The sequence below is a fragment of the Mycteria americana genome, chromosome 6, assembly GCF_035582795.1.
Source record: "Mycteria americana isolate JAX WOST 10 ecotype Jacksonville Zoo and Gardens chromosome 6, USCA_MyAme_1.0, whole genome shotgun sequence".
Lineage (NCBI taxonomy): Eukaryota > Metazoa > Chordata > Aves > Ciconiiformes > Ciconiidae > Mycteria > Mycteria americana.
The window spans coordinates 32270012-32297946 of NC_134370.1; the positions used below are offsets into that span (position 1 = coordinate 32270012).

Genomic DNA, 27935 nt, shown 5'->3' on the forward strand with positions numbered 1-27935 from the left:
GATGTTAGAGGTATGGCACTTCGCATCACACTGAGCTGAAAAGTAAACAGTTCTGTTACTCAGGAAGCAACAGGTGGTATTGTTAAACTTCAGTAGATCCAGAAAGCTGAAGTATTTTTTTCCAGTTCATAGTCAGCTGTACTCTCTCCCATGTTTGTGCTTTTGAAACCTGACCATTGTACTCTAAAGTTAAAGTCCAGTTCTTGAAACTTTGAGCATATGTGTAAGAAAAAGATTATGGACATTATTGACTTAGCGAATAACAGTGTTTCTAAAAACTGCTTTTAACATAAGGAGTCTCACTGAAATCACTGACTATTCACACGCGTAATAATGAGCATAAAAGTTGCAGTAGCATGTACATTATGGTAGGTATGTAAAGTCTCAACCAGAATTCTGCTTTTAAGTGAATTAAATCTCTTTATCCTGAGTCTGAGTTACAGGGGGAATATTATGTTCCATAGCAACATAATTATGTACTTAGAGTACATAAATATTGGAATTACTTGACTTGCAAATTATGGGTGTGAAGCATACATGAGTAACATCTGCAAAAGTTTGTTTGCAGCTTTTTACAATTTTAGTTCAACTGGTTCAGTAACTTGTGCTCTAGCATGTAAGTTTGGGAACTCTGTGGGGCTGTGATATGCCCACCTGCTGGTCCCTTTGAGCTTAGTTCCACTTCTACAGATGAAACTAGTTCTCGATTATCAGGTGCAAAACAGTAAGGTATACAAGAACTTTTTTGTTGCTATGGTCCAAATCTGCTCAGACTACAGGCTTGAAAATAGGGACCATAAAAATTCTTTCCTGAGATTTCTTGCTCTTGCTGCTCTCACCACAGATTTGGGCTAGAGTCAGCAAATGAGGAGAATCAGTTTTTGTAGGAATACTCTGGAACAGTTCCCAATGGTCTTATGCAAACTATGTATGTCTCTAAATAGGAACCTGGAAGAAAAAAACAAACAAACAAACAAAAAAACCATTAGAAATGTAAGATCAGGAGAACTAGTCTATCCCTAAACTTAATCTTTTGATTGATCAGTCGTCGAAGTTGATGACTCTGCCTGGTATTTTGTGCCAGAGCTATACTGTCAGTTCAGTGTTTCTGTTGTCCAGCATGTCATTAAGAACCATCAGATCCTCCAAACTGCAAATTTTCTGGGGTGGCCCTCTGCTCTTAAACTTGAAATGTATGATAAAGAATGACCTGCAACTCTGTGCTGATCCTAGTTCTGCCTATGGCCATAGGAAGCCAACCTAGACGAGATGAATACTGATTATCTTTGAATATTCCAAGGTAAGAATGTAGAGTTGCAAATCATAATTAAAAGGTATGGGAGCATTTCAGCTTGAGGGGCCAGGGAGAGGGGGAAGACTATAATCCTTCTGTTAGTGCTCTTCAGTGCTGCTAAGACCTGTGGGAAGACTTACTGTGTTGCATGACATGGGACAAAGGAGATATAACAGAAAAAAAGCAATGACTCTTTCAAGTAGACATAGCCAAAAGCAGTGTCCGTGTTATGTTTTCTCAAAGTAGCATGAAATTCAAAGTATTAGATGAGTGCTATATCAGGATATTTTTTTTTTTATGTGCCTTAGACTAGGTGAACTTTAGAAACGAGTCTTTTGGAATTAATTTCTCAGATGTTGATATTTTTTGCACTGAGTAGATTTCATAAAGCTTCCATGCTAGTGTCGACAGAATGCAATTTAGCACCTATAAAAGACTGAAATTTTCTTGAGAGGGTAAAACATATACTTTTTGTGATTGGTAACATGAGGAAGAAAGTACTTACTGCAAGGACAGTCTACATTGGTGATTCATGGACTATTGTTCAAACTAAAAACTAACCTGAATGCTAGTCCGTTGCTTGATGACTTCTGATTTCAGTTAAAATTTGTGTATTTCCCTTAACTACTCACTTTTGCAATGACAATTGAATGTTTATAAACAAATTTAAACTAGCTTAAGTATTTTTTTCTTATTCTCTTGTCTTGCTATGCCTGGAGAAATTTTTCTGAACTCACTTGTTGAGGTCTCAGCTCTAGAAAACCTGTCTGTTTTGCGACTGTATACATTTCCCCACAGGTACACAGTGAATGGGAAGAAGAACACTACATCAGTGTGCGCTTTTTTTTTTTCATTCTTGTTGTGCACGCATTGGGTTGTACAGGAAAAGGTATGGAAAAACCTCTTTGCCACTCACTTGATTATCATAGTGTTTCCTTTGGGCCACTCACTCAAGTACTGGAGCACGGAGTTTCCTGTGCAAAGCACTTTCCCTGTTTGTAACAGTGGCATCGCTTGAAAGTTATTCCTCTGGTGTGGAATGCATTTGTCAGGAAAAACTGAGATCTTCTTGTATTATGCATTAAAAAACAACAACAACAACAAAACCCCAAACCCAACAAAACCCAACCTACTGTAAGGATTGGTTTTGCCTGAAAAAGACAAAAAATACTGGCAGAAGTATTTGGTGAGGCTGCCTTTGCTCTTCTTTTGCTCCACCTGCTCGCTCCTGTTCCCTTGCTCCATCAGTTTCCCAGGGTTGTGTATTGAACTAAATTGAGGAACCCATCTGTGTTTAAAAAATAACCTCCTAAAAGGAAACATTTAACACAAATCTCAGTCTGGTTCACTAGGAGACTGTAAACAATAGTACCCACTCAGTTGAGAGAACTGAAGAAGAGAGATTAAGTCGTCTTAACCTGGTTAAGTCAACATTGCAACTGAGAAATGCTCACTAAACACAGCCGGTGTTAGCAGGATTACATGCATTACTTTGATCAAGTGACATTAATAGAGTTAGTCATGACAGTAGTGTTGAATACATGAATGAAATCATTGCTGAATTCAGACGTGGCTTTGCCAACAGACTGCTTCTGAACTCTATATCCAAGATAAAAACTTGATCCAGTCATAACCCTGTAACTATTTATTGCTTTTCATGTTTTATTCAAGTTTTACGAATAACTGCTGTGTTTTGTGCCCAACAAGGTACGGAAATGTGTGCAAGATTTCAAAGTGGTTTTTTTGGACAGATCAGTTGGAAAGGCGTGTTAAATCACTACTGTGTGAAGAGCACTAATTTCCAGTTATCAAGTGCAGAACCAGCAAAAAAAAAATTTTTTTTTTTATTCTGTGTGACTTCAGTTTGATCTGGAACTAGTCCATAGTTCGTTATTTAATTGCATCTTTCTTGTCCTGTAGGCAGTTTTTTTTTCCATGAGTAGGTTCTTTTCACTGAGTAGCCATATTCCTGTTGTAAATTTTAGGCACTGTGAGAAACTGTCAATCCTTGAAAATAAAGCTTACGTGTGATCCTGTTGTTCCTAATAGGATTTGCTGTAATACAAGTTTAATGGTATAACCTATGAGATCTTTTACAGGTTGATGTGAGCTTTTTCCACTGGTGCTTCACACTGACTGGAAAAAGCTATAAATATCAGCTTGAAACAAATGCTGTGTCTAAGTTTACTTGAAGTCCAAGATGAAATACTTGTACCTGATCTTTGAAAGTGTTTTGAAATTGAAGAAGTACAAAACCATGCATGGCTCTTGGTTTGACTGAGTAGTCTTACAGCTAATATGACAATGACATGTGCGTGGGAGTGGAAAGAAACTAGGCTGTGCTGTGATCTGTAGTTTTCCACTTAGCTTGTATTATACTTTAGGGTAGATGTTTATCAAAGACGTCCTGCAAGTAACATTTATTTTTGCTTGCCTGCAAATGGATCTGCATTTCCCCAAATTAATTTTTTTTTAATTTTTTTTTTTTTTTTTTTTTTTAGATGTAATGTGTGTGAAGATTAATCTGTCTTAAGTGCACAACCTCACGTGGTTTTGGTTAATTATTTTTTCCATAGCTTATTTTAAGTAAATAGTCTTGGAAAAGCAGCAGTGGAAGTGTAGTTCTAAAGTTTTGCTAAATCAGTTGTGGCCTTTTCCATACGTTTAATGGTAGGATAAGAGTAGACTGGTTGGAACTAATTTTAAAAAGAACTGCTTGTCTTTATCTTGCATAACCTTTAGGAAAAGTGTCCTACCGAAAGGATGAACAGTTATAACAAAGCAATTTTTCAGTGATACTAAACTGCTCATACTACACACGGTGAGCTGCTATTTGCATCCTAATTTAGGATGTCAAAATTGCTTTTTTTTTTTAATAGAAAAGATTATTAGTTGACATTTGCTATTTTGACTCTGTTGAGGAGTTGAGCTGAATTTTGACAAAATATTCTGTGAAATCTCTGGCTTGTATCAGTTTAGTGCTAAGACAGCAGTCTGTTTCATCAGCAGTTTGACAAACAGTGGTGGTCAGATCTGACAACCTGTGACAGCATGTTGCTGCTTCTGCAGTACGTTCCTTTCATTTACTGGTTGGTGCTTCTGGCAGATGGTCTGCCAGGTCCTGAACTGAAGTGGTTTTTTGTGTTTTTTTTTGTCCAAAAACTATTTGTTGGAATGATGCACAAGAGATGAGCTGTTCTAAGTGTTAACCAATTATAAACAACGTGTGTATTTTAAGCAACTTTTATATTGCTGGAATAAAAATGAATTTTAAAAAAAGATAAAAGATGATAAAAGGTAAGAATAAATCTGTTTCTTAAATAGTTGATTTGCTAAAAACCAAAGCTTCATATTGATATGATTATTTTACTTAACCTTTGCAAAACTAGATTCTTCCGTAAGCATAATTATTTAATACTGGCTTCCTAGTGCTTACCACTTAGGGATTTTTTTTCTTCTTCTGTTTATTAATGTAAATAGACCAAAACCAATTCTTAATTTTTAAGTTAGTAAATAGGATACTAATCAGGACCGGCAGGTTTTTAGATTAGTCACCTAATTTGAAGAGTAAAGTAGCCACTGTAATTTTACTGAATTGAGTTGGGGCATAACACCTTGAAGCCATCTCAGAGTGAAAGCAAATGTCAAGAGTTGGTCTGTTAACTTCAAGATAATCGTTTGATGCTGATCAAAATTATTTTCTTCCCACTCCTTCATATGAAACTGTGGTGAAGAAGGGTGTGTTCTGGTAGATGCCAAGCTGAGATCCTTCCACCTGGCAAAACTGCTTCCTCATCTGTCCTCCATATGCAACTGTTAGGTAGAACTGTGGTAGCAACATTAGTTGGAAGTGCATTTCTTCTCCTATGCAGCGTCAAGAAAGATGTTATCAGTTGAGACATAGCTTTGTTCTGAGAAAGGTAGGGATGCAGAGTGCAACGTGAAGGTAACAGGCTAAGTCCTCATAGAGGCAAGAGGAACAAATGAAAAATAAGCATGGAAATCCTTCTCCCCTTGTGTGTACTTGTGCTTTTCAGGAAGTAGAGAAATCGAGTTGAATGGCAAATATTTAATGTCACAGTGGAAACTTGTGTTTTATACTTCCAGCTCCTACTGGTATTAACTCTTAGGCAAGAAGCAAACGTGCATTAAAACATTTTTGAAACCAGATTGTCTCTTGCATCTCTTTGCATTTCGCCCCCCTCCCCCATCAGTTGCGTAGTTCCCGGTAATTAACTTGGTGTTTTAGTAATTAGACAACGCAGGATAACTATGTAGGATAAATGTTACATTGCATAAGGCCTCAGTCCTGTATAAAGTTCTAAAACAGGGAAAACGCTCAAAGAGATTAAAATATACCAGTTTCATTTGCCAGTGAGAGCTTAATTTATATGCAGATGAATATGCAAAATTGTCTTCACAGCTCCCATGTACTATATGAGCGTGGTTGGTTCACTCAGCTCTGTCTGTGACTTTATGTACATTAGATAATAGTGCTATGCAACACGAGCACATCTTGAGAGTGAAACAGGTGGTGTTGAGGGCCCAGTGTCCCCACTATACACATCTAGAAACTTTTACTTTTGAATTAGCTTTATTCTGGTCTGCTTTAGGGAATACGCCTAGCTGGCATGAGGTAGGCGCTCTCTGGAAGAGCATCTTCAAGTTTGGTTTCGTCGGAAAGGAATCACATAAGCATACTCAGAGACTCGGTGATGCAAACCACAATGTCGTAACTGAGGACATCTGGGAGATTTATTTGAAAAATGTTTTGCTGATCCAAATGGAAATGCTTATGTGGGTGTGCATGCACGCACGTGCACCCCAACCATATGACCTCTGGAATTTCATTGCTGTTGCAATTTTGTAAGGCTGTCCTGTTAGTAGATTGATACACTTTGAGTAGATTAGGATTAACGGGGGGGTGTGGGGGGATGTGTGTGTGTGTCTCTCTGCCTTTACCTAGCAACAAAGAGGGCAGGAATTTTGTCTAACAATTTTTACAAGGATGTGTTTGTGCCAGCACAGTTACTGGCAGGCAGATGCACGCTTTTCTCTTCTCTTGGTTGAAGTGATATGTTTCCAGTATTGTGGTGATATGTCTAAACTATTGTACCCTGTCCTTTTTAATTAGATTTAACATAGGTTTCAGGCCAACTTAGTGACCGTAACCATATGGCTTCTGCTTCTGAGCTGACCAGTTTTGAGTACACTCAAGTGTAAGCAGCATACAAACACCATTAGCTATTTCTGTTAAAAAGTGAATCTCACGTTTATCAAACTGTCCTGTTTCTTCAAGTTAAATTTTCATGCTTCACTTGGATGTTTGACCTATTGTCTTGTTCAGCCCTGTAGGCCTCCTTTGGAGCTTTGAGGAAGAAAAAACATTTTGCAGTTCTTCCGAATTCTGATGCAAGAAAAGCTTCAGTGACATTTCCCCACCCCTGCTCATTGTGTTGTCATCTGCTGATACTCTTCAACCTTGTCTGACTAACAACTGTAGTTGTCTAGCTATGTGCATGCAAACTATTTTTTGTGTACTGCATTAAATGGTATAGGAGCTTATGATTAAGTGGTCCGTGGCACCCAGAGATGATTTATTGGCACTAATTGGCTTCCGTGATCCACATAATGGAGATTTGGTTCACATTTTAAACACTGAATAAATGACTTGGTCCTGGTTTGCTTCTGGTTTTTAACTGCTGTTGGAAACTGCTGTCTTATCTGGATTCCAAATTAACTTTTTTTGTGTTATATACACATGGCTCAGCCTGCGCTGAATTAATATTCTATCTTCCTGTTTTGAAGTGTAATTTCTTTTTCTTTGCTCTGAATGGATGTTCATTCCTTTCCCTTTTCATAAGAAACAGTCTATTATGAATAGTTCTGTGCTGCATAACATACTTGTTATCTTTTCCTGTTCAAAGTGAGATATGTGGGACAGAGTAGGACTCTTAATGATTATGAGTACTGAGTGGTAAATAATCATATATTTTAGGTTATTGGGTTTTTTTGGAACTTACTTGTAGTTTCGATGAGCATCTGGCACACAGTCTTGCTGAATGCCCTTCAGATACAAATAATGCATTTATCAGGATACCTGTTAAAAATGTTTTTGGGTTTTCTTTTTGCCATTGTCTTCTACCTTGGAAAGTGTTCTTGCCTGCAAATAGCTGCTGTCTTTCTTGTTTTGCTGGTATTTTCAGCATGACTCATGTCCCTGGCTCTTATTTTCTGCTATTCTTATATCTGCGAATGGCAGGCAGCGCTGCATCAGTATGTGCAGAGTGCCAATTCTTGAAAATGTCAGCTTTGAGGCTTTCAGGGGTGGGAGGTTAAGCATGACCCATAGTTTATGCCATTTGGAGATGATCTTATAAAACTGACAGCCCTATGCATTTTGTAAAATCCCTGGCGTTAGTTCTGGTTTTGCATCTCAGTTCACCCCCCAGAACACATGCAGAGTCCCACAGTACAATGTGCTTTATAACCTCACTGGAGTATTTGCAGTCTTTCAGACACAGATCTGTGTGTAAACAGCTGTCAGTTCTACACATATGAAAAAAGGAGACTCTTCTGCTATTCTGCAGAAGCTCTTACAGCTGATTACTATTGCAGAAGTTATTGCCTTAAGAACACAGAATTCAAAGGAGTGATGTATTTCCACTTGCATCTCTTCTAAGTTAATCTTGAGAGAAAGAATTCTTAAAAGTCTGCATTATTTGAATAATCGCAAGGTTGTCTTTAAGAGAAAGGAAGTCAGTTTCTTAAATTACTGCTGCTTAAATATCAGTGGTGCTTCTTCAGGGAAGCTTGTTATCACAAGCATTTGAGTTGCCTTAAAAAGAAACCAAACAAACAAACAAAAAAAACCAAAAACACCCACAAACCCAAACAAACAGACCCCTTTGCTTTTGTGATCAAGCCCTTCTGAAAAGTCTTTGTTCACGAGCATTCATTTGATCTTTGATACTCTTCCTGGCTTCAGTTCTGTCACAGAGTAATCTAAAGCAAGTCTACGCGGTGCTTACTGATTGATCAGTATTGGTGCAGGTTCTTTGCAATTGTTTCAGAAACTCATCTTTGTTTTCTGTTGCAAGGGGAAATGTGAAGGTTGCTTTAAGAGGTGGTTGTAAGGGAGGGAGGCATTTGCCATGTCCACATCCATTGAGTTGTAAGAGAGGCTCCAAAGTCTCTGCACAGTGTGTTAGAACTGATTAGAACATATTTCTTTGGAAAGCAGTGTTGGATTTTTGCAGGTGTGTTTGATGGTTGAGCTATGTGCAATCAGTGTGAGACAGGATACTGGACCAGATGGTAGGGATGCTGGGGAGCAGTGTCTACTGTCTAATGAAATACTGCTGGGAAGGCATGGAATCACAGGCAAAAATATTTGGATCTAAAAGATATTACAAGGGATAGTGGCTAAAACTCACCTTCTATAGGTATTTGAGGTTTTAAATACTTACCATTTTCAGTTACAGTTTAGGTTCTGTTACAAGAGACCTATTAAATGAAGACGACGTCATTTCTCTGAACAGGCATTTATTGGTGGCATTACTTGATTTCTTATATAAAATGTGGCTTTTTTCTATATTGCATTGGTAGTGCCTCAGCAAGCTGTCAAGTGCCTTGTCACAAAACGCTTTGGGATGCCCTAACTTTTGATTTAGTAAGGGATTAAGGAAAATCAGGGAAGGAAAGCCCATTTTTGCCTGTTAAATAAAAAGGATGCCATCTTCGACTTGAGAAGCCTCTGAGCCCTGAGTATTTAGAAGAAATTGTCTTTATCTGTTTGCCCTGTTGAACTCTTTCCTACGCATCAGCTGTTGCTCTCTGCTGAAGAAAACACACTAATGCTGTGTGGACCTTTTGATTGTGCTGGCACAGCTGTTTGTATACTTTGCTTTTATTCCATATTGAAGCACTGAACTTGATCTCTGTCACCTGTGCTTCTTTGCTGTACGTATGTGCATGCAACAGAGGTGCTAAATTTTGGAAAGCCAAGGCTGCAGACGCTCCTGTCACACGGTCAGCAAGGGCCCGTCCCAGCTGCTGTCTCACTGAGTAAGACAAGCTTGAATGCCAGGTGACTCTGCTCCCCCTGTGCCTGGCAAGGGCTGCGTTTGGTTCGTCATGGAGCACAAGGCCTGAAGAAAAAGGAACATGCAGGTGGGGCAGAGGCTTTATGTACCAGGGCAGCGAGTATGGTGTGCTTCCCTTGAACTTCATAAAAATGGGAGTCCTGCAGCAGCAGCAGAGCATGCCTTGGTCTGTGCCCCTGTTGTTTCTGCGTCGAGCTGAAAGAACGACATAAATCTAGGATCCTGTCGCGTGGGCTGCATCTCCCAGCAGCATCTGCCAGCTGGGTGTGCTGAGCCTGACACTGCTGTTGCAGAGACCTGAAAAGCTTCTGTGCAGCAAGTAGCTCTCGGACAGGAAATTCAGGAATGTTAATATATTAGTATCCTTTAAGCAGGGATAGAATACTATTTCAGACTATAACTGAGATTTGGGACTATTAATAAAAAATACCCTATGTTAATAGGACTTCTGGCAGCTGTAAGGCAGGACAGTGCTGTCAGAACTGTAATAGTTAAGCTTCCCTGCAAGGTTAAGGAGAATTATGCATCAGCTGAAACTGATACTAAGTATATGCTGTACTTCCATGCTGGTTACTTGATAGAGTGCGTTATTTCCTTGAATTATCCTGTATACCAGGATACGGCACCCAGAAACTTATACCCTCTCTTCCCAATCTTAAGTATGCACTGAGATAATTTGTGGAACAGTTGTGAGTAATTCAAGGAAAAAAAAGTTAGTATCTAGAAAATGTTCAGTGGTTCTTTTCCGTTACAGACATTTGTGAAACATTGTGTCTTTTATGATTAAAAAAAGCATCTTTGTTACTAAGTTGCCCTTGGGTTGTTCATCACAAACCCTGAGTCACATTGTGGGTAAGAATTTGCTACTCAGAAATGTATAGGAGAAAAGAGAGTCAACCTTTTAACCATTTTCTCAGCAGTTAACTTTTTTCAAATAAGGATCTGTATGATACTGTCTTCCTATTTGTGGACAGAGATGTCCTCTTGTAACTGTAGCAGCATGAACTTAAAACTGGTTTCTCGGTTTAACTTTTTGAGCTCGGTGAGATTGTCAGGAAAATGGGCAAGTTAGTGCTTCTGTTACTTGGGAAAGTTAAAAATTGAAATTATCAAAAATCTTATTTTGGTATTCCTACATGTGGCCATGGTGGCTACATGTGGCTGCTGAAGGACTTTGTATATCCATCACCTGCAAATGTATTCTTTAAAAGAACTTTCTTGGAAAACAGATAAAACTGTTAAGATGATGGCCGTTGTATACTTGTTGCTGAATGGTACATGAGCACTGCTTTAAAAAAAAAAAAATTTTAAAAATCCAACTAAGTTAAGTTTCTTATGACCACATCAAAGCTCACTGTAGGAGGGAAAGAGGTTTTCTCTTGTCTGGAAACTAAAAAGATTTAGTGCTTGTCAGGTCTTTTGGGCTCTGAGAAATCATAGCTGAGATTTTCATTTTGCTAATATTCTTTGAAGTTTTGTTAGTCAGGGCTTTCTCTTCTTGTAAAGAATGGAAGGATGCAGCACAGTAGAGTTTTAACAGTAATACAGAAACTCTGGACTTACAAAATCTACTTTCTAGCTTTTGACATGCCAAAACCTTGTTACACTTCATAGAATGGTATTCAATCCATAGTTGGTACTGCTAGGTTTGCTACACACAGCCCCTCTGTGGGCTGTACTGGAGCCCGTATCTGTTTTAAATAGTTGATACATTATGTTTTGACAGAAAAATATTTTTAATGCCCAACTTCTTTTTATATATATATTTTCTTGCACATTTAAAATGCTATAGAAGTGCATGTGAGGAGGCATGTAGTTATACAGTTTACACAATATGTGGCATGTTGGGAAACTGTGAAAATTGTAATGGTATATTAGTTGGGAATGTTATTATGCAATTAGATTGGTAAACTCCGATGCTAGAAATATAGTTCTGTCTTTGCTTCCTCTAAGAATTATATTGTATTTCCCAAGAAATCAAGGACAGTAAATTTTGATGCATTTTGGTTTGCCTTGACACATTTTTGAGCAGGAAGGAAACAAGGCTTCTTAATTTATTAGCATGGATTAAGGCATTTCATTTGAGTGTTTTCTATTCCTGCAAGTGTCAAAGTCTATAGCAATTCTACACTTTGCTTCTAAACTAGTCATATTTTCTACTGACATGGTGTTTGCTAACATGTTTTTTCCCCCATGGCTGTCTGGTTTTGTCTATAGGAAGATTGCAGACCTTTTGTCTTTGAATAAATTTAAAAAGTAGAAAAACTGAAAAATTCTTGAAATATATACACATCATGTCTTTTGCCATTTGAATGGGTCTGTATGTCTTTAAAACCATCAGGTGCATCAAAGTCTTTCAGGTTTTCTGATGTATACGATATTGAGAACTTGTGTTGCTGGGAATACAGGAGGGAGAAAAATGAAGCTCATTTTACGTGTTTGGCTACATTATTGCTACAGTAATTTTTGAAGTGTATAGTGACTACTGGTAGATTTGCTTAAAAAATAACTTTTGTTTTTATCTTTTAGTCTCCCACGAAAGCTGTATATAATGCTAGACACTGGAACCAGCCAGAATCAGAGGCTCTGCCAGCACCACCGGTTTTGAAAACTGCCAGTGTCCCAGTAAGTAGACTGTTTGTTTTTTCTCAAGTTTAGTAAATCTCCTTTTAAGATTCACTGATATTTTTTGAAACACAAGTTCTTGATATCTGGTAATGTCACAGTAATTCAGAATGAAGTCCACTTTGATGTGAGCCATTGGGTATTTGATAGGAAAGAAATTGTTAGTGGAAATACTCTAGATTGGGACTTTCCATATTAATTCAATGTACAGATACAAAAAAATACTTCAAGTTATGTTCCCTAATCTGCTGAAGTTAAGCTTTCTAACAGTGGACTCCATTTCATCTTCTGTGAGAACCCCTAGGATTAACTTGCTAATACTCATGGAAATCAGCAAGTTGCAGGTCAAAAAGGAAAAACTTAAGAAGAGATATTTCGTTTATTTTTCCTTTCTAATGGAGTACAATATTGTGAATTGCTGACTTGAGTCTTTAGATGCTATGAAAGAAACAAAATTTTCTGTATACAGCCAGCAATGCTAATGTGAACATACCAGATATAAGCATGTCTACAAAAAGTAGACAAGAGGTGAAAACAGTTATTAAAGTAACTTGTTTGTTCAAAAATCAGTGATTGTTCTGAGGCTTAAGGCAATTGGTTTTTTAACTCTGAGACCCTGAAAATCCAGGGTCTTGGGCTTATATATGTGTGAAAGTTGTTACTGATTATGCTAAGAGAGCATTGTACATTGTCAGTAAACTTCACTTAATTTGGTGCCTTGCTTACAGTACTTGCCTGAGAACAGAAAATCAGAAAGTAGATGTTTCTGCAGCGATAAGTCTTCATCTTTTGTTGTTGTCACCAGTTTTCAGTTTTGTGGCTTTTTTTAATTCCACCTCCTGTGTGTGTTGTTCCGATACTAGCTCCTCTTCGATTTGTGATTGGTTTTGATGGCATCCTCACAGTATTCTGAACAGCCTTCCTTCGATGTTAACTGCACTGTCTGGGAAATGCAGATGACTCATTTCAAAATAACCATTACCACTAGTGTTTGAGGAGAAAGCAGAAATTTCAGTCCTGAGTTCCTCCTAAACCCATTTCTCAATTTAAGTTATGTGCATTCGAACTGAAGCTTTTGTTGCTTACTGAATATTTGTGTTGATACTGATTTTTGTGAAGTATTCTGATAGCTAACTTAAAGGCAGATTTTGTCTGAGTCTTCTCAGACAGACACTGAATATATCCTCTTCAGGCTAGGAAAATGTCTGGATCATTCATATTCAGACAAGCCATTTTGTCTTCTGTCAAACTTCCACTTCTGTCAAACTGGAACCATCAAAATTCAGGAATATGGCAGAGGTTTGGCTGAACAAACCAGTTAAGGGAATTTTGTTTGTGTCTGCTCCTCGTGTTATGATGTACATCTGGAGTTACTTCAGTCGCTTTTTTTAACCTTGATTTACATGTGCATGATTAAGATTTAAGAGTTACAAGATAAATGAGCCTTGATCCAAATGTTCAGCGGTAATCCCTGCACAGATGATCCTGCCTCTGATTTCTGTAGAAATTTGTTACCTGAAGATCTGGATAAATTTGTCCTAGATTTACGGTGAGAAACCCATGGCATGCAAACTGCTTATGCCAAGTACTCTTTCTTATGGCCTCTCCAAGTTCCCCTGGAATTTGCTTTGAAGAGGAAGCCACTAACCAAGACTTGGATGAGATAATTCAGTGTATCTCCTGTGTTCACAGACTGATAAGACCAGAATCCTCCAGTATGTGCTCTAAACCAGCTTTTCAGGGTGGTTTATTAGCATTTTGCCACTGGAGCCTAAGTGAGCAAATACTGAAGTGCTGCTCAGTGATAGAGGCAGCATGTAAAGAATACTCCATTAATATAGCAGGTTGTTTCGGCTTATATTTTAATTTTGACTGTCAATGTACAATGCACAAGAAGGCTTTCTGTCAAAATATCCCCTGGAGTGAGTAATAGTTAATGCATCCTCTATGCCTGTATATTAATTCTATTTTTGTCAGTCACACTTTAAAAAAATTCGAATTTTTCTATGTAAGGAAACTAACTATATGATGTTACATAGAGATTGAGGGTGAGTAAATGACCACGGGCATTGGCACTTGTACATTTGGAGGTCTTTTTCCTGTATGCCTTGTTTTCTGTAGTTTGTCCTCACATCTGAATTTGTGCCAAAGTAGTAATCTGAAGATAAGCTGACACTTAAGCTTATAGTAGCCCCAAACTAATACAGAGGAGTAGGTTGAGGAGAAACCTGTAATACTTGCCTGGAAACTTGTCAGTAGTTATTCTAGACCTAACATCAAGTTCTCTACTACCTGTTGTAAGTTCAGAATAGATTTTGCTGTATTTCGTGCTATAATATGTTGTTCCTAAAATATTAACAACACAAATATGAATAAGGCCAGTGTGCGGAGACACCATGAATTTACAAGAGCATGCTCTACCTGTTTGAGACATGCACCATGCCTCTTATTTCTCTGTGTGGCAATTTTTTTACGGTGCTACAAAATTTATATTGGTAATCTTCTACCTACAGACAAAATACAGTTTGGAATGTCAGGTTGGAGAGGTTGGTTTTCTGATAGCTACACCCTGAGTACAGTAGTGTGGTAGCCTCCAGTAGTTAGAGATGAGAACAGTAGGCACAGAGTTTTTCAGTTCAGGCTGTGTTGAGACAGTGATTGCTCAATGCTGTGCTCATATCCAGACCAGTGTACTTAATAATGGTTCAGTACAGTAGCCAACTTAGTCCTGGAAGCTCCAGTATAAAGGGGTAAGATACTTGTAAGCATCAACAAGTAATTGTTTTTAAACACTGAACTTGGTTGGTTTACTTACCCCAAAGCTTAAGGAACCAGCACAAAGGATTTTTTTTTTTCTTTAGTTTCAGAATTCCACTGGAGCTTTCCTGACTACTTAGAACTGTGGTGGTTTTGGTTTTTGTTTTTTGGGGTTTTTTTACATTTAAAAATGCATGTAATTTCTGACATCTTAATTTTTTTAAGAGTAGGTACATGATCACACAGCTTAGGTACATCTTGGTAGTGTAAGGCAAGGACTAAATAGTCCCAAAATGTGAGTTTGACAATTGCACACCTGTACTGTTTCCTGATGTATTTAGTGTATGTTTACATGCTCAAAACATCTGCCCATTTTAGCACTTTCTTATTAATAGGTAAGGCTATCTTCAAAGGAGGCAATTCATAAAGATGATGGAGTTTTTAAGGCTCCTGCACCACCTCCCAAAGTGATAAAAACTGTGACAATACCTACTCAGCCCTATCAAGAGATAGTAACTGCATTGAAATGTAGGAAAGAAGACAAAGAAGTAAGTATTCTTAACAAATTTTTAAGATAAAGAATTATTGGTAATCCTAAGTACTGAAGGAACAGTGTCAAAATGAAATTTGGCTTTCCTGTTAAAGATAATATTTTTATCGAAATAGTTGAATGGTCTTCATTAACTTCTTAATGTTTCTTTGCACTCAAAACTGAATAGACTTTAAACTGTACTTGTTAAGGTTATAATCAATCCCAAGAGCAACTTACCTAGTTCAAAATATTTGTCTCTTCCAGTTATACACTGTTGTTCAGCATGTAAAGCACTTCAATGATGTAGTGGAATTTGGTGAAAATCAAGAGTTCACAGATGATATTGAGTACTTGCTAAGTGGATTGAAGAGCAATCAGCCCCTAAACACACGTTGCCTTAGGTAAGATATCTTAATATAAAACACCGAGCTTATATTTAAAAGAGATACTGAATTAAATATCCATCAATGAAGTGGCCATGGTTTAAAATGTTGTTTGGGTAGTTACCTGGCACTTCCTTCTGTAAAGAATAAAATTTGAAAATAATCCTCAAAATGATATATTGTGAATAATTAAAAATAATATGACTAGGAAGATGAAATAGAAAATTGTACAGTAAGAGACTTCTTCAACATACTTGTTTTCCTTGCTATAAAAAAAAAATAATCTGATAACTTTTCTTTGTTTAGTGCAATCTTATGTGCAATGTCTGTTCTGTTTTTTAATGCAAAATTCAATTCTAAAATAAAATCCCTAAGACTGGAAAGTTTGCTGGCTATAACTGGAACTAATGTAATACTGAGATACTGTTTAACTCCAACAGCCTGTTCTTTATCTTCTGTTGAGAAATAACATAGCTAGCATCCACTGGAAGTACTGTGGCCTCAATTTTAATTGGAAACTTCCCTAAGTTGTCTTGAACTACTCATTGCACTCTTGAATATACAAGTTACACATTATTGTGAAGTTAGTATCAAAAACGTTAGTCTTGCTTTGAAAAAGTTTATGACTTAATATTGTTGTCCATTCCTTGGACATAAAAGTAGTTAGAATGATGTTCTGTAACCATGTAATTTTTTTTTTTTAATACTTGTATATTTTCTGCTCTGTTCAGCAAAACTAAAATGGTAGAGAAGGAAAAACTTGAATCCACAGAGACAGGTGATGAGGACACTTTACTTGAGATTTGACTGTAGATAAGAAAAAGCTTTATACACTTTTAAGAGAGCTATTTTAAAAATGTATTCTTTGTGTTCCTCAAAAACTAGCAATGAATATTGTTGCTGGACTATAAACACAAGAAATCTATTATCCAGTTTGTATGTACATTATGATAAGAATAAATTAATGCTGTAATGACAGTTTAGGAGTGTTTTTCATATTGAGTGCACTTAATTTGCTCATATGGCAAGCTTCCTAAGATCTTAAACTGGCTTTTTTACTTTCCAAATTTATATCAATGAATGTAACTTGTATAAATGCCATAAAAATTTTTTCTTTCAGTTAACAAATTAAAAGAAAAGTATTTTTCCAAAGGAAATCAATGTGTAAGGATAGGAATAGACGTAAAAGAATCAGAAACTGGTAGGTAAGCTCTTAACTGGTGCTGTTGTGATTGGAGACAGAAAGACTACTTGTTCTTTAACGACCATACTGTATGAGTCTTTTATAAGATTCCTCAGCAGTCATGGAAGACTTGATTGCAGAATCAATCCCACATTACTCCACATTTAAAAGCAATATATTTTTAATAGTCTATATGTTGCACTGTGCTAGCAATGGCAGACAGCTTGCTAATAAAACTAGGGGAAGACTTTCATTTTTAAAATAGAACTGTTACGCTGATCAGTGATTAGACAAATATTTGTCAGATTTTTCCTGAAATCTGTAGTGTTTCCATCAACCATAAATGCAGCAATAAATATTAAAAATGTTTGTGTTTTTGTAAAAGTATTGTCAGGCATAAGTGGGACTAGTCAGTCAATTAGATGGATAACTGTTAGATAGTGCTGGAAGCTCATGTTTATAATTTCTGATAATGCCTTGATCCATAATAAGCTCTCCTTTGCCTCTAAGTCAGAGCTTCCTGCTTAATCCATGAAAATTTTACTTTCAATTTAACTATTTGAAATTATTTCAACTTTTGTTTTAAAGAAACAAGTTCAGGGTACCCTTTCAAATCCTGCTTTTAGCCAACCTTAAAATAAAACAGACATAGTTTGGTGCTGGTAAGCAATTGTTGAATAAAACACTGCTCTGTTCACCAATTACAAACTTGCCTTATACAAATTTTAGAAGGAACATCCCGACAGAGTTTGTCAGGGCCTGAGGTATATGGTTAGTCACATTTTGTAGACTTGTTTATCTGCCATTTTTTTAAATGTGTTCATTTCAGTTGTTCTAATCCACAATTATTTTTCTCTAGTGTAATCAGCTTGGCGACAAAGTGCGCCATGCCCAGCTTCCGAATGCATCTGAGAGCACATGGGATGGTAGCCATGGTTTTCAAAACACTGGATGATTCCCAACACCATCAGGTATCGATACATTGTGTATTTCATTAAAGTTTGATACCTGTTTACTTTGTGTGAATTTTGTGTAGATGTAATTCAAGGTCAAGCATCCAGTATAGTGTGCATCTGGGATAAGTGGCTCCATTTTAGAAATCTGTAGTGAAATGAAAAATAAGAGCACCTGCATTCCAATGACAAATTCCCCTTCCACTGATTATGTGCTTCTGGGTTTGGAAATTCTTTTAAAAAATCATTTAAGCTTTTAAGAACTGACTGTGCTTTGGATTGCTATTTTATATTTTCTCAAGCTTTTAAAAATAATTTTATTGTTGTATTTATAATTTCCTTCAAATGAAATACATTTGAAAGGAATCCTTTCTCCTTATTTAAAGATGGCTCTAAGTGCTCATCTCCAGACTTGCTTGTATGTGAATTATCACCTTTTCCGTAGCTGTTGTGGGGCATTCTTCATATCCTGTGCTTGTCTCCTTGGGCAGTGCTGTAATTGCCTTGACTATGTGCAGTGTTCTATGATAAATCTAGGAAAGGTAAATTTTAACTACTTATGGTAACACGACCTGAGAGTTAAAAACTGAAGCAGTTTGGGGTTTCCTTCTTATCAACTTTACAAGTTCAATTCAGCTGTAATAGAAAACACTTCTTGGGGGTGATACAGTTTTTTCCAGCAGTTGGCAACTGTGCCTCTGTAGGGCATCCTTTGAGGTATTGTTACAAAAGCTGAACATAGGAAATGTTACTTCAAGTGGGTAGTAGATATGTACATCCAGTCAGGTTTATTACTTTTATTTAACAGCTCTAGAAGAACAACATACTATGCAGAAGGAAACTTTGCACCCACAGAAACAGACATTTAAGAGATGGTATTTGACATCTTACTGTGGGTGGGGGAAAAAGCTGTAGAGCTTTAAGTAACTAATTTAGAATAATAGCTTATTTTCCATCTCCCTCAAAAATTAGTAATGGCTAACTGTAAAACATAGGAACCAAGTTCAATGCATACATTGTTTTGTGAGCTGTCAAAATTATGCCAAGTGATACTAGAAATAAATAAAGTATAGTCACGCTACTTAGGACAGTTGCCACCACTGAGCTGCAGGGGATCTGCAGAGGACAGCTACAGTTGCTTGGAAAATGTACAGGCTTGCTCGGTGTATTTTTGGCTGTATTTTAACAGTTACCATTATTCCTTCATTTTCAAAAGAACTAGCACATATAGTTCAAAAGGAAATTGCATGCTATTATTAGTCTGCAGTAACAAAAAGCATTGATTATATTCACTATTTTCAGTATATTTGAAATGCTCCCTTTTGTCGGGGAAAAAAAAATTGGTAGTTAATGTTTTAATACAGTTACAGTGCATTCTTGGTACAGGTTATACAGTATTATAAAATTACTGATTTATCAAACTGCTATTAATAAATACTAAAATATATGCTCTAAGTACTGACAGTATATGCTTCAACAATGACCTTCTGTGTATAAACTTGCTGTCTTTATATACTACCCTTTCATTCACTATTTCACTAAAATTTTAACTTGTTCAAAATGAATAGAAATTTCTCCACTAAATCCCAGTGCAAAGTAACTCAATAATAATAACTCACACTAGGCTTTGCTTGCATGGCTCAAATCTATTTAAGATGAATAAGGACTGGGAAAAAAAAATACAAATATTTTGTTAATATTTTCTTTAAAGTATTTTGGAGATGGGAAAACTGCCACAATGACATTGCTAATGGAAACAAATATGAGTGTATACTGCATTCATTGTACTGATACAATGGAATAGACTGAGAAAGTAGAGGACTTTGATGTTTCCATAAGAATATAAAATAGCAGTTGCAGAGGTATTTTTTTTAATCAGCAAGGAAAACAAAATAATCAGTTATCTTACTGAGCTATGCCCCAAAATATTTACATGAAAATGACTTGTTCCACCGAATTTTTCTTGTAGATTTGTCTCTAAGCTACAGTTTCAGTTTTTAGCTGACTTTGTCTCTTCAGCTATGCTCTAAAGGTTTTGGAGTATTATTAATTTTAAAAACTATATTTTCATTATAGCTGTCAGTAGTTAAGCACAGAAATGTGGTTTTGTAATGCCTTCAGCATGTGAATAATTAAAAAAAAAAGTGCATTAAATGTAGTGCCGAACCCTAGAAAATAACCATCTGTTCCTACAAGCTGGAGTATAAATAGAACAAGCAAGGGAAGACAAGGATAAGAGTGGGTGTAAATGGTCTGCTGTTTCTGGAGTGTATGTTCAACTAGTATGTTTTCCTGAATTCTGTAGAAGTATGGAGTGCAACTCCATAGTTAGATATGCCCTAAAATTTCTGTCTAGAGCAAATTCTATTTATAAAAAGCCCACCCAAAAACCCAGCTTCACTACTGCAAACCATAAGGGTCAAATTTTGAGGGTTTGATTGGGTTCTTTGGTTGTGTTGTTTGGTTTTTTTAGGATACTGATCAAAAATGAGTTGCACTAACAATTTTCCCCTCATTCTCAATTCAGAATTCTGTGTATGGTAGGGCATGAGAGCACTTTCAGACAACATGGTTAACTGTTTCTAACACTTACAGAAGATCAGAGCAAAATGTAGTTATATTCAAGATGAAACCAACTTGCCTATAGGGACTAAGAAAAATGAATTTTAGAAAACCTTTATCACTGGCATGTATCTGAAGCAGCTTTGTTCCACATTATAAGTACCATTCAGATTTAGGTCCTTACTTTTGCAACATCACTATCTTCCTGTTGCACATCAGCATTTGGAGGCTTATTGGCCTGATTGCCTTCCTTATATATGCTGTTGCAGGAATGTAGTTCTTGTTACACATGGCTACTCCACTCCTTTTTGCTTTTCTGGCAGTCCTCCTCCAGCCTGAAACCTTCTGTATAATGTCATAGTCCCCTGCTTGGGTCCCTTCTGATCACATTTAAGTATCTTAAAACCTGGGTGGAAGGTCCAAAGGGAAGTGTTGCTATAAGTGAGCTTATATGGAGGGAAAACTATTACTCTCTGCATAATAGGAAGTCGGTTGGATTGCAAAGGGAGCCTGGGACAGGCAAGGGCTTGGTACAGAAGCTTACAAAATGAGTGTGATTGTCCTTATCAGACTTTGGAGTATCTGTAAAGCATTTCTGAGTATTGACCTAAGAACAGTCTCTGAATTTTTGAAATGCCTAAATATTGGCAGCCCAGATTATAAATTCAGCAGTTTCCCTCTATTAACTGCTGCATAGTTTCTAGTTGATAGAAATTCCTTTGGGGGCTTAAGCATTTTGTTACCAGGAAGCTCACCTAGATAATGCTGGTCACTAAAAAATAGTTCTTTGTGGGTGTTGCTTTGTTAGATCCCACACTGGCTGAACAGCGGTTAGCGGAGTAACCTTTGGTTTCTCTGGAAAGCATGTGCTTCTGTGTCCTGTTTTAATAACCGCCATTCTGAAGGAACAGAGTCTTCTTCCAGGAACCTGAAATTTCTTACAGTTTAAACCAGTTGCAAGTAAATCCAGAGTAAACAATTTCTGTAATTAAAATGATAAAATTGCAAGGTTTATTGGAGAAAGTTAATAGAAGTTAAGGGAAAGCAATTTATACCCTGTCTATGTAGACAAGCTGCATAGATTGCTTTCTGCCTTACATCTGACAAGGCTGGAGTAGTGATATTCACAGCTAAGACTTTTTTTTTTTAATTTTTACTTTTTTTTAAATCAACCCTGTGTCTCAATGTTGTATTCACAAAAGGAAATGTAGATTTAGAAACTCTTGCTTCCTTCCTTCAGTATTCCAAATGCATCTTTGGTAGTTAGCCAGATTAAAGTATTTATTCACCTGAGGGTTTCCTTGACTCAGACAGGAAGGAGTTTTAACATAGCTTTTGATAAACTGTCAGCTGCCTAATCCTGTTTTGGAAATGCTGATACTGCTTAGTATGACCAGGTATGATTATTACTTGCTTCTAAAATAAACAGAAGCACCTAATGATTGCTTTGGTGGTTGGCTGAACTCTAAACAAGATGTTAATCTGCTATGACACAGAAATTCTGCTCTTTCCTGTTGAGCTGTACCACATTCACATCCCAGAATTAGTTTGTCTCCATTTTTCATTTACCTTATACAGAAAAAATCGGAATAAATGCATGTAGCATGTTGACTCTTGGGAGATGAACTCAGACACACACATACCTCATTCCCCTCCCCCCACCCCCAGCTCTTTTTTCCTCCAGATATCGTCAAAGGTTTCTGAAAGTATTGTTCCCAGCACAACTCAGTTCTCCATGAACATTTCTCATCTTTACCATAACATGGAGCTCGCCTGGATAGATGAGTCTCTTGGTGCAAGTGCTGTACTGTCATTTGTCCCTTCCTGATAGTCACCTTCTGCCTTTGCTTTTCTGGATCCTCATGAAGATGAAATTTAATTCATTCTTGAAGAAGGATTAAGTATTGTTTAGCCAGTAAGAGGTCCCTATACACCAGTTCTGTGTAAGATAGGGATGGTCAAGATAATAACATTTACCTGTTAAGGACTGATGGGGATGGGGCAGGGGTGAAGCTGGTTTGTACTCTGGCTACTTCCAAAAAGCAGAATTCTCCTGGCAATTATATGTGTTTATGCTGGGAAGGTTTGGGTAAACTGTTGACTGACAGACATGCTTGGCAGAATCAGAATGTATGGCACCAGGTGCTTTTTTTTCTCTTTTTTCCTTCCCCCTCCTTTTTCCGTTCACATGCAAACACTGTCCCCATGATCTCTATTTTCTGGTGCTGTCACCAGCTTATCCCATCGAACCAGGATGTTCACCTACCTTGCCATGTACGCTGTGCTTTTTCACTTTGTTCCCGTGCCATCTGTCTCTTCTATAATGCGGTGTTACTGGAGTTACTGTTTCTTATTCTGTCTGCAGCACTGAGTCCCTTAAAAGTAGAAAACCCTGCTTTTCTACTAGGGTTTTGTAAATGTATTAAGTGATTTATTAGTAACTTGCTAGAAGGAATCAATGTACAACAGTAAGTACTCATGCAAGTGCTAGCATAGATTGGGACTTGTCAGGCTGCTTCTTTTGTAAATCTTCAGCTTGTTTATTAAAAATCATAAAAGGTCTGCCTAATGTGATTACTAAAAACTAACTCTTTTTTTTTCTTTCCTCTCCCAACCCAAGAATTTGTCCCTTTGTACAGCAGCTCTAATGTACATCCTGAGTAGAGATCGTTTGAACATGGATTTAGACAGAGCTAGTCTAGATCTGATGATACGGCTTTTGGAATTGGAACAAGATGCTTCTTCTGCCAAGCTGCTGAATGAAAAAGACATGAATAAAATTAAGGAAAAAATTCGGAGGCTGTGTGAAACTGTTCACAACAAACATCTTGATCTCGAAAACATCACGGTGGGTATCATGCTTTTATTTGAAAGCCTTGGCAGTAGTGGAGTGCTTAATAAAATGGAACTTGTAAGCATCATCCTGAATCTCATATCTCCCAGCTAAGGAGTCATGACATTTTGTCTGTCTTCTATGTATATATGACTGCACTGCAAGTATTTTTTTCTTTAAATTTGAAATTTCCTTTCTAAAAGGCTGCTAGTAGGATAAAGTTATGATGATCTTCAGCTGTCTGATTCACCATTCGCTCCTGCTAAGGGTAGCTAGTTAAAGGCAGCAATTAAAAACAAGTAACACTTTAAATAACCATGTGTTTAAAAGCTACATTTAGGTTATTTGACTGTGTTTCTTTGCCTAAATTTTATGTAAACATTTGCAAACAATAGGGGTTCTTACATGGGAGTAAGAGTATTGTGTGTTAAATTGAAAATGTGGTGCAGGTTCTCTCATTTAAAAAAATAAGAATCTGTCCTACAGAAACTGATTCCTCTCTACCCAAAGTGTGGTGGCAGATCTGTTGATTACCATAAATGTGGATGATTTTTTTTTTTTTCTCCTTTCATTCTCAAATGTAGTTGTTTTTTATGAATGTGTCTTCAACTGTAACAGAGTGAACTGATTTTGTTTAAAAATAAATTTGGGCATGGTTTGATGCTAGCTTGAAAAATAAAGGGTAGGTTGCAAGTCTTTTTAAAAGAGTGTATTTAAAGAATTGATGACAGATTGACTAGATGAGTGGTCATAGATGGCAAAAATTAGTAATATGTTTTTGCTTTCACCATATTTCAGTATAACAGATGTTAGTATGAGCTTAATTTTTTAACATCTTGTAATACCAATCTTTTAATGTTTTAAAGATTCATACTAGGCTTTTGCCATTTTTCATGTAATACTTACACCCGACAGGAAAAGCTTGTGATTTACTGTTTATGAAGTGAGCTTTTTAGAGCTTTACCTCTGCAAGTAATGTTTCGACTCCTGACAGTAATCTGCAGTTAAAATTGTATTCTGTTTTAGGTTAGATTAAAAGGTGATGTGCCTTGTTGAGCTGGCATTTTCTTTTGTAGTTTTTGTGACTTTTTTGTTGGTTTAGGAAGGGTTTGGTTTGGTTTTTTTTCCCAAAATTCTAGCTATGGAACAGATAGCTGAATTGGTATGAAAAGTCAGTATTATGTAGCAGTAGGAAGAGCTGAATTTTGGGGGAGGAAGATAATATTGATCACATAATTCTTAACCTTGGTAATCAATTTGTGGTGACAAAGGCAAATTGTCTCCAAGTTTCAGTTTTAGGCTTGTTTCCTACAAACCTATGAAACGTGTGGGTAGGGGACTCGTATTAGTTTTCTGGCCTTTGAAATCTGCAAAGGAAGAATGAATTTGAGATTATTTTCTCCACTTTCAGCTTACTCTCTGAATTCACATGATACAATCTGAAGATGCCAACACAGAATGGAATTTGTTCTCTAGGTGGTGATCAGCTAGGAATTGGTATAATCAGTGTCTTATTTCAGTGCTGTTTTGGCACCAAAGGCAGCTCACGTAGCTCACAGTCTGTCAGTGCCAGGATATCTTTTGCACTATAAAATGTAAGACAGCTCCCTTTATTAAGTATGGAACAGCTGGTACAGGTTCCTCATTGCTAAGGCATCCAGCCACACAGATCACTGTCTCCTGTTTGAGCTTTTCTCATTTTCATAATCTGAGCTAGCCTGATGTTTTTTTATGAACTGTAATTCTGTTCTTGTGTTTTCTTAGGCACGGGTTTTAAAGGGAGATGATATATTAAAAGGGACTCTGTCTTGTGAGGAAGTTGTCCATGAGTAAAGAGTAATATCACAGGCCATCAGTTTCAGCTGTTTTCCTTTTTTCCTGAGGCATCTCTATTTCTTAAAATTACGTCGAGCTGTTGTTGCAAATGTGTTGAATACTGTAGTACCTCACATATGGAAACTGGTTCCCTCCCAGCTGCACCATCTAGAATCAGAGACTATGTAGAGTTTAGAGAATATATGCAAGCCAAATAAGATGATTAGGTTCTCTTCCAATTTATGATAGTAGCAACGGTAAGTTGAGACAATAATGAACTTCGTATGTAGAAGATAAAGTTGCTTTCACATATATCTCTATCATGAGATATAATAAGTAATCTCTGTTTTGTACCAAATGACAGGCAGAAAATGCTGACAAAAATGCAAATCTTCTGGGGGTAAAGAAAAGATCTGTGCTTTTTCAGACTCAGACATATCCACTGAGAAACAGAAGGATTGCAGCAGATGTTTTGATAACTCCTGTTTGTGCCTAACCGATTACACCTTTGGTTTTTTTAATCTTGCACAGATCAAATGATGAGCAATACTGCCTATCTCTTTCCACAGACAATGTTGTTTGTGTGACTGTCTAGAAGTTAGATCGGATTAATTATTGAGTACTCAAACAGGTATTCAAAGGGTTCTGTTTTCTAGACTGCTCTGAACATTAAAAATGTAAACCCAGAAATTGAAAAGGAATTCTCTGGGTTGAATTTGTTCCAGGGTTTTTTTTTGCTGGCTTAGAAGAAGATAAAATCTGAAGAACTTAGCCTTCATGTTAGCAAACGGCACTTGCCTGTCAGTCAGCATAGCCCTCTGTAGCTGATGCTTGCAGCTAGCTCCTCTCTGTTGCATGATAACGAAAACCTTCAGAAGTGACTTCTCTTTTCAGTTGGTGAGAGGTTATTCTGTTTTTCACTCTCCGCATAAGGCTGAAAGCTTAAGGGAACTATATTTTGAAGCTTTGGTGTCAAAATTTCATAGTAATTGACTTAAAAATTGGATAGAATGGATTACTTTCCTCAAAAGCAAAAGGGTTACAAGGTTTGATTCATTTTATTAAAAAAATTAAAAATTGACAATTGTGTTCTTATGCCCAGTACTATAAATATCAAATTACATTCTGGAGTTTTTTGAAGTCTTATTGCCCTTTGGTGGAAAACTAAGCACCATATTTTAAATATTGTGTGGCCTTTGAGCTTTCATGGTGAAGGTATTTAGGAAGTTATCTAAATCTTTTGTAACCGTTACGATCTCTAAGGAGAGTTTTTCATCAGCTTCTGTCAATCTGGTTTAGCTTATGCATGATTTCAGATATCCATGTTACAGTATTTTCAAGCTCAATCTCTAAAAGTGAAAGGAATCATCTGAAGAGGATGGGAAAGCTTCGGAGAGTTAGGGATCTGTCAAACTGCTGTCTCCAGCTTCTCGCCCTTCCTCTCTCAAAATGCTTTCTCATTTGGTTGGCTTCAGAAGGGAGGTTCTCCATCCATTGCTTAAAATATCCTTGTCTCCTTTAGCATTATGTTTTTAACTTAGAGTTTTTAAAAGTGTGAGGTTTTGGGTCTTGTATCTCCCAGTGATGAGATGAGAACACTCTGTAACCAAGTGTGTTTAGTTTTCCTCCTGTGGGAAGACTCAATTAGTGGCTGTTGGCAATTAAAGGTAGTTAGCAGTTTCCCAGGTGGTGAAACAGTTGCAAGAGTAATAGCAGCTTTGGGTTTGTTTCCTCTGTGATGGGGAAGTGAGGTGCTGCTGACTTGGGGAAGAATGACCCATTGTAGATTTGCTGCTGTTTGTGTTCTCTTGTCCCCCACAACACTGTCATGACCCAAGGACACCTCCATTTACACTGGAGAAATGCTGTTACTAACTATATGCTCATCAGTGACAGTGTGCTGCAGAGCTTGCGCCTACAAAAAGGAGATCGCTAACTTTGGGTGGTAACTCTTCTTTATCAAGACTAATCTTCAACTTTCTTCTTCTCCTTGGAAATCAGTATTTTGAAAACAAGGAAAGCAGCTGAAGCTGTTGGGGGGGTCTCATACAATTTATATTTGGTTTTCCAAGACAGTGGGGTGTTTACTCAAGCCTGGTGAGTACTGTTATTCCCAGGAGGTGCTGAGGTTTGAACATCTTGGAATGTGCTGCATAGCTCAGAATAAGCACAGCCCTCCTCGAAGCGTTGCAAATCAAATGTGTCAGGGAGGGAAGATAACTTGAGAGTGGTTAAATTCAGTTGGCTTTAATGAGATCTTATGGCTTTTTCTCTGGCCTATCATTGTTGTATGTATGTACCATACATGAAATTATTAAGCTTATAGTAGTCCAGATTTGCCTGTGTGTTTTCCAGGTGTTACAGAAGTCTATACTGGTCACTTTTGTGTAGGTGTACATTTATACGTGTGTATATGTTTTATTATTAACATTTGCCTTTTATTAGAGGCCTTTGGAAAAACAAGTTATAGTCTTGACTTTATAAATGGTGTTAGTTTTGGTTAAAAACATTGCAGGGGATTATCTAAGATAATCACCTAAAATCTTTTCATCTTCCATTTGCAGAGAGTAAACTTGTCTTTGCTGTTGTTGACTTTTGATATGTATTCTTCTTTTTTTTTTTTTTAAATAAATCAGTAAATATAGTAAGATTTTTCTACAGTGTTTTAGTTTAATTGCTATCTTCTATGAATTTAAAATTAAAAACACGGAATACCTAAGTTAGAATCAAATGTATTCTACAAGCAGCGGAGCCACTGTATCTGGGAGACAGAGAAGCAGTGTTCACTGTGGCTTTTCTTGGGTTTTTTCCTGCCTGGCTGATTTGTCCATTTCCTTCCTCCACTTGTTTCTTTTGATAACAAGAGAAACAGATGAAAGGAGGCTGCTTAGGT

At 37.0% G+C, this 27935-nt stretch overlaps 1 protein-coding gene across 5 annotated transcripts in view; it reads left to right on the plus strand.

Moving 5' to 3' along the window:
* WAPL (WAPL cohesin release factor) overlaps nucleotides 1-27935 on the plus strand; it is a 72877-nt gene that overhangs the window by 33144 nt on the left and 11798 nt on the right. For 4 of the 5 annotated variants that reach the window (XM_075505253.1, XM_075505255.1, XM_075505252.1 and 1 more), the window contains exons 5-9: nucleotides 11929-12024; nucleotides 15177-15329; nucleotides 15578-15714; nucleotides 17739-17850; nucleotides 23015-23242. In XM_075505253.1, coding sequence (XP_075361368.1) covers nucleotides 11929-12024; nucleotides 15177-15329; nucleotides 15578-15714; nucleotides 17739-17850; nucleotides 23015-23242 — 726 coding nt within the window. The remainder of the gene's footprint in view (nucleotides 1-11928; nucleotides 12025-15176; nucleotides 15330-15577; nucleotides 15715-17738; nucleotides 17851-23014; nucleotides 23243-27935) is intronic. The other variant, XM_075505254.1, reaches the window with a different exon arrangement.